Source organism: Grammomys surdaster, unplaced genomic scaffold, assembly GCF_004785775.1.
Source record: "Grammomys surdaster isolate TR1022 unplaced genomic scaffold, NIH_TR_1.0 224, whole genome shotgun sequence".
In the NCBI taxonomy this organism is placed as follows: domain Eukaryota; kingdom Metazoa; phylum Chordata; class Mammalia; order Rodentia; family Muridae; genus Grammomys; species Grammomys surdaster.
Window position 1 is genome coordinate 10,084,958 of NW_021604669.1, and position 7,640 is coordinate 10,092,597.

At 45.7% G+C, this 7,640-nt stretch overlaps 1 protein-coding gene across 4 annotated transcripts in view; it reads left to right on the forward strand.

Moving 5' to 3' along the window:
• Positions 1-7,640, forward strand: part of Asap1 (ArfGAP with SH3 domain, ankyrin repeat and PH domain 1) — a 291,208-nt gene that overhangs the window by 269,635 nt on the left and 13,933 nt on the right. For all 4 annotated transcript variants that reach the window (XM_028773285.1, XM_028773286.1, XM_028773283.1 and 1 more), the window contains one exon: positions 6,222-6,291. In XM_028773285.1, coding sequence (XP_028629118.1) covers positions 6,222-6,291 — 70 coding nt within the window. The remainder of the gene's footprint in view (positions 1-6,221; positions 6,292-7,640) is intronic.

Consider the following 7,640-nt stretch of genomic DNA (forward strand, 5'->3'; position numbering starts at 1 on the left):
AATGTGATCGATGCTTGTTGTGTGACCTGTCCCCTGCTGCTGTTGATGCTGGAGGCAAATGCAAGTGTCAGACAGTTTAGTCATCAGCCAGATACAGAGGTCAGTCTCTAGAAATCGTCTCTCTCCTTGGTGCCTCAGCTTCCCTAGCGTTCCTTTAGGTCTCCCCTCAGCCTGTGGAGATGGGGTCCCTCGGTTAGACATAGCTAAGAATGTTCTGAGTAGCCAACTCTCACTTGTGTGCTTTACCAGGTTCAGCAGGGTCCCAGTCCACACTCCCTCCTCTTCCACCCGCCAGTGGCCCTCAGTCATGACATGCTCTCACAGTGTCACAATGCCTTTCCCTCTACTTAGCTATATTGATGCCAAGCTATCCTTCAAGGCCTGTTCTGGGACTTGTTTCAGAGACCCCACTCTGTTTGCCTCTGGCTGGGGGTTGTCCCAATGCTCCGGCCTCCTGCCTGTCCCTCTCAGACCATCATCTCTCTGTAGTTCCTAATGTAGTGGTGTCATATCTCCACATGGTTTTTGGCTTTGTTTTGTTTTGGTATTTTTTGAAACAAAGTAATTCTCTATCCTTTAGGCTGACCTTGAACCCATAGCAATCCTGCCTCAGCCTTCTGAGTACTGACACTGCAGGTGTGAGCCACCACATGTGACTTTTAACAAGTATGTGTTTGTTGTTCAATGCCTCAGTTTCTCTGACAATAAAATAAAGGCCAGTACTGTTCGTGTTTTATGCATGGAATTCTTACAAAGGTGATGTGAGAAAAATGCATGAAGCCCAGGACTGGGGACTTAGAAAGCACTCAGCAAATGTTACCTGCTGTTTGTAACTCTAACTCTCATCCTGCTGTTTTGCTGGATGGCCAATAACCAGACTCCCACATGTGTGTCATGGAGCTTTATGTGTCCTTGGCTACTATAATTCATGCCACAAACTCCAACTCTTCAGACAACAAAGCCTATCCTGACAGTTCTAGAGGTTGCAAGTCTAACAGCCTGCAGAGTCACGTCTTCTAGGAGGTGAGAGAAGTAATCTGTTCCTTACCTCTCTTTGTTTCTGGTGACTGCTGGTATTCCTTGACTTATTTAGGGTTCTTAACTGTGCAAGCATGCATGCGTATATGTCTCTAGCCTGGAGTTTACCAATTAGGCTAAGCTGAGGGCCAACAAGCCCCCGGGGGGAGAGAGGGAAAGAGAGAGAGAGAGATGTATGTATGTATGTATGTATGTATGTATGTATGTATGTATGTCCCCAGCACTGTAATTCCTAGTGCACCACCACACCCAGTTTTACTATGGGATTTAGGGATCAAACTCAGATCCTTATTCTTGCCTGGGAAGCACTGTACAGGCTGAGATATCTTTCCAGCCTAGACTTGGTACCTTTAGGTAGTCATTTTGTATTGCTCACATCCATTCCACATCCAAAGTTCGTTTGCCATATCACCTCATCTCACCCTCATCAAGTCTGAAGCCTCTCATCTTGGCCCTTGCTCCTTTTAGTCCTCAAAAGAATATGCTGTACAACCTTGTAGCCAGCAGTCTTATCAGGCCTGTGACTTGACTGTAGTCATTTCCCTATTCTCTGATTTGGTTTGGTTTTTGTTGTTGCTTGCTGCTGCAGTTTTCAGGAGAAGGATTCTTGGGCTTTGTTTGTTTGATTCTTTATGGGGTTTGTTTGTTTCAGAATAGGGTTTCACTACATAACATAGGCTAGCCTGAACCTGAAAAATTCCAGTCACATCCTTCCAGTCCTGGGATTATAGACATGTGCCACCACACCCGGCTGCCGGTCACACTCTGAAGCTTTTACTGATGAGTATTTTGCCATCATGTCCTTTGACTCAGAACCTTTGACATTAACTCATTTATAGACAGCTGTTACTGGTGGGACCTGCCTTTACTGGTGTTTGTGATGGGTTCTATGCAGCCTGTGAGTCTGACCAGACCCTCACAGTAGCCTTGGAGGAGGGATAAGGCAGTTTAAGGAGGAGAACAGAGCTTGAGTTTGGCGTTGGAAGATGAATGGAGTAGAGTGAACTCTCAGAATCTTGAGCATCAGGTTATAACCCATAGCCAAAAATGGACCAAAGATATGATTGTGGGAATCTCTCAGGAAGGAGCAAAAGAAGAAGAATGCACCCAGCCACCATAGCCAGCTAGCCATTGGCACACCTGCGGGGAGTATCAAGAGTAGAACCTGTAGCACTGCTTCATAGAAGAGCATGTCACCTTCCTGGCAGACACTCCGTCCAACTATGGACTTTTCATTCACTAACGTAGCTGATTCTTGCCCAGTCTCCGGGACAGAACACACTGTTTCCTGGGTTTTAAGGACTAAAGGTTAAGAAGTTGTCCTGGTTCTCACAGCTGGTTTGTGAGAAGCCAGTGTGGCTGAGAGCCTGCACTCCTCACCCTGTCCACAGGCTGCCTTCTGTTGCATGGGATGGCTGGAAAAGGGCCGGAGAGTGAGTATCTAGCTGGCTTTGCTCACCACAGTTGTCTGTTTGCTTGAGAATCAGAGGCCTGGTGAAGGCATTGTCCTTGCCAGAGATAAGGACTGTCCAGCACAGCCCCACTCACTGCTGTGCCTCCTTGTCCCCTGTAGCAGCACTCTCTGCTATGTCCAGCCTTGTCCAAGCAAGGAGAACCCTTCCAGGCTTTTCTCTTGCCAGAACTAGTGTCCCAGTGCCTATAATAGCCAGGGCATCACATGACTGAAGTCCTGCTTGGTGGTGAGTTCAGCCATCTGTCTCAGGAGTCTTCTCAGGCAGACTTGAGATGGGAAAACAAAGGGGTATAAGATCTCTGGGGAGACCCTGACCTTGGAAGTTGCATCTCATTGAACTTTGCCCTTTTTTAACTTACCTGCTTTAAAACAAACCTACATGTATTTAACACATACATTTAAGTGATACGGAAATCGGGACAGAACCTGCGTTAGTTTCCTCCAGGAATCATCTCTGACCATTGAGACCTAAAGTTCATGTGCTTTGTGTCCTATAGTCAAAAGGTCTCAAAAAAATGGGTCAAGATGCCAGGTTGTTCCTCTCCTATAAATCTTTATAAATATAAAGCAGATAATTTTTCCAGTCATTTGTGCTGAGCATTCATATTCATCCCATAAGATAGAATGACATCACCCCAGTTTACTGGCAAGGAAGTGAAGCACGGAGAAGTTAAATTACTTGCTTAAGATCCCAGATTGATAACTTCTGAAGTGGCATTTGAACTCACTTCTGAATTTATGACCCAAATCCTACTTCACTGTTCCAAAAGCTCCCTGTGGCATACGTGCTGCTCATGGCTAGCTCAAAATTTCAGCCCGTGGCTTCTAAGCTGAGTGGTGAGTAGAGCAGAGAATTGGCCTCGGTTTCTCCAGTTGCCTGCCCAGCAGATGAGCACAGCCTTCTCACTGCCTCTCTCTCACATAGCCAGAACTTTCTGAAGTGGCAAGCTCAAGCTACGTAGTGGGAAAGGAAAGGGTTAAGCCTTCTGGGCCTTCTCACCTTCTCCTCTTTGCAGTACTATCTTTCAGAATCTTTCTAAACCTTATTTCTTCTTACACACTAGCCAGGCTTGCCTAGCCATGAGAATGACAGAATTCATGTCTATCTATTACAGATGGCTTCCTATTGAGAAGTCTCGGAAAGCCTGCTGGCCCTGTCTTTCTGCAACAGGAGCCATCAGTTACTCTGTTCCAGACCCTGTGTGGGAGGTAGGATTTCTAAGGCACGGAAAGAGTTGCTGTCCCCAGGGTACTGGCCTGTTGACTATGTCAGCATAGTTCCCATCGCATTTCAATGTAAGGACGTGGAGAATAATTACTTTTGTATCATGTTCCTACAGACCAGGACTGTGCTCACAGCCCATAGCCTTTCTTCTAATGCTCTCTATTGTAGTGGGCACAGTTGTTACTCCCATTGTGTGGGTAAGGAGTTAGAGGGTCAGCACAAAGGGCAACATCCTCCAAGCTCAATCCAGATCACTGACCATCTGGAGTTCAAAACTGGACTTGTACAGCTCCCAAATCTGCACCCTTAATGTCTTCCCAGAAGAGAGTAGGAGGATCAAGTCAGCAGGAGGATGTTCTTTAGATATACAAGAATTGACCAAGTGTGTGTGTGTTGGGGGCGGGAAGGGGGTATGACCAAAGAAGGACGTTAAATGAGAATGCTTGACAACCAGGCCTTAGGGGTGGGCATTGCCAGCATGCCCTGATGCTCATCTGTGCAGTAGCAGAGAAGAACCACAGTGGAGCCAGGGACCCTCTCTTGCTCCTGTCAAATTCTGTATAATTGAATTAAATAGTCATTTGTTGAAAGTGGTTTCACATAGAAAAAGAGTTAATGGGAACAACAGCTTATTCCCCAAACATTCTATTGTTGTGGCTCACAGAAAGGCTTGGTATTCAGGACTGTGGGCTCAGCATGAAATACAGTGCTGCGGAAATGCTTGCCTTGAAGAAGATCCCCCTTGAAGTTTCTTGAGAATTGCCAGAGAGGGCTTCTGTGTTAGGCCATGTGCTACTGGAAATACATCAAAGGTTAAAGAGCATCTCATTACCATTAAGCAGTAGTCAGTTAACAAGTTGGTGGTACTGTCAAAACCAATCTAGTTTGTTTCTTCCTGTCTCATTGTCCTGGCATTACAGAACATTCTGCCCCAAGAGGTCCGGTTTCAGCTCTACTAGTAGTCTCTCCTGATGTGATAGTTTTGTTTGGACTGAGGGGAGAGTAGGTGGTTCAGAGTTTAGACTCTAGAGAGGGTCCCTGGCTGTGTATCTCAACTGAGCCTTCACTTGCTGTTTCCCCTTGGGCCTTTGTTTTTATCTGTATGTAGATTGGAAGAGGTGATTATGTTGTTTCTCATGAACATGATTACCTACAGATACTTGACAAACACCATGCTTGTGGTAAGTACTCCATGAACCATAGGTCTTGTCTTCTGTGTTTCTCAGGGTATCCTGAGAGGTCGTGCAGAACATGCCAGTGCAGAACATGCCACTATGGTCAGGATTCTTGGCTTCACTATAGCTATGGAACCTGCAGCGATTCATAAACTAAGTCTCTCTTAAGAAGGCTAGACTGCCAGCCTCTCATGTTGTGCAGAATGGCAGCTGACAGGAGAGAACATTGGACATATGTTGTGCTGTACCATGGGGCTCATCGTGGAGTGGGAAATAGTTACTACTCTCTTGTCCTCTAATTTCTATAGGAACTCTGAGGCCCAGCTCTGCCATGCACGTCTCCGGCTGTACAATGGTCACAAAAAGCCCCACTTATGTTCTAGTCAGTTCTGCCCATCTGCATAAAGCGCACATCTATCCTCCTGGGCTCTGCTAGTTTAGGTGCTGCCCTGATGGAAATTCTTCTCCTTCTTCCACATGTCGTGTCCTCGCTCACCAGCTGGAGTTTTAGATAACTGTTTCTTCAGTTTCATAGCACCCAGCCTAGCTCTGTCTTACTCCATAGTGCTAAATCATTCTTTATGTAAATTCCCCAAGTCAGATCCTAAGCACTGTGACAGCAGCCACATAGTCTTAGCTTCAGTTCATGCTCTGCATTCATGCCTTGCACATAACATATAGATGGTAAACAGTTTTTACACTGAGTGGATATCCACTGTGCACTGCTGCTGTCAGCAACCCACCCATACATGGGCCTCACATATGAGCTGAGTGTGTTATCCCTGCCTGGTAACTGCCTCTAGACCAGAAGTTCTAAACCTGTAAGTCTCTACCCCTTTGACAAACCTCTATCTCTAAATAATGTTTACAGTATAATTTATCACAGTAATAAAATTACAGTAATAAAGTAGCAGTGGAAATAATTTTATGATGGAGGTCACCACAACATGAGGAATTGTATTAAAGGATTACAGCATTAGAAAGGCTGAGAAATACTGTCCTAGATAAAGTTGATGTTTTCTTGATTTTTCCTATCCTTCCAGACCAAGGACCAGATCCTTAGCCACTGGACATCAGCAAGTTCCCATGATCTTAGAAACCTACCAGGAGGCAGGCTGCTCACCCTAGCATAGTCCTTTGTCTAGCAGTAAAAACATCAGTCTAGACACTGGTTTTATTTTAACACAGGAAATACATACTATTCTGACTGAGATCTTCTGATGCTTTCTGGAAACTGCAGGATGCCAGTTTTTTGTCCAATGTCTCTCATGTCCATATCAGAAGATATAACCTTTGACTTTCCTTGTAGGTAATGATGTGGGCCCATCATCTTCAAGTAAGACAGCAAACAAGTTTGAGGGGCTGTCTCAGCAAGCAAGGTGAGCCACTACCCCTGCTTTCCTCTCCTGTTGTGCTCATGGTTGCTATGGGTAGACTAGGGCTTCACCTGCCTTCCCAACACTACTCAGTGCAGCACCTGGCAGCACCAGTTAGGGAGGGATATTGGACATCCTTGCTCAGTCTACATGGTACCTCCCTGCTGGGCCCCAGTGGGCATCCTTGCCTGGAACAGACCTGTGTGCACAGCCATCTCCCGGCACCCAATCCCTGATGGCCACAGAGCTATAGAGTGATCTGGACACTGTCAGGATGAGTCTTCTCTTTTTGTTTTGTTTTGTGAAACACAGTCTCACACTATAGCCTGTGTTGGCCTAGACTTGTGGTACTCATCCACCACAGTTTTCAAAAACACTGGGTTAGGGCTGGAGAGCTGGCTCAGTGGCTAAGAGCACTGGCTGCTCTTCCAGAGGACCTAAGTTCAATTCCCAGCAACCACATGGTAGCTCACAACCATCTGTAATGGATCCGAGGCTCTCTTCTGGTGTGTCTGAAGAGAACAATGGTAGTGTACTCACATACATGAAATAAATAAATCTTAAAAAGCAAAAAAACACTGGGTTATAGACATAAGCCAACATAACCAGCTCTTTTTTTCTTTCCTCTTCTGGTTTTTTTTTTTTTTTTTTTTTTGAGAAAAAAGGGGGGGTGTCTTACAGTGTAGCCCTGGCTGTCCTGGAACTTGCTATGGATACCAGGCTGACCTCAAACACACAGAAGTCCACCTACCTCTCTGCCTTCCTAATGCTTAGATTAAGTGTGGGCACCACCATACCTGGCCTATTTCTCACCTTTTAACTGAGCAAATTTTTTAAGTCTAAAGATTTTTTTAATGTAAAAATGAGACCTACCGTGTGTGTGTGTGTGTGTGTGTGTGCGCGCGCGCCGAAGGGAGAAGGGCTTGCTTGTTTGTTTTTAAACTAAAAGTAGTGTTTCTTTCTCCCCTCCCTGCACTGAAGTAGGTACTTTGGAAACTTTCCAAAGGACAGGGTTTTCACCTCTCTTTCCTCTAGAAATGCAGTCAGGTTGCAGAGAACCGCCTCCACACCTGCTGAGAGAGAAGAGAGGATCACCTGCGGGTGGAGAAGGCTAGCTTTGAGTCTAAATCAAAGATTAAATAAATAAATAAATAAATAAATCCCCACTTCTTTTAGAACTCTCTCTTTTAGTCTCTAACCCAGCAAGGTCAGCCAAATTACCACAGTCCTATTTCAGAGCGTTTAAAAGGTCAAGCAGATGTCAAAGTGGCCGTCCACTCCTGCACTCACCTCCAGCCTTGGCCATCCACTCCTGCACTCACCTCCAGCCTTGGTCGTCCACTCCTGCACTC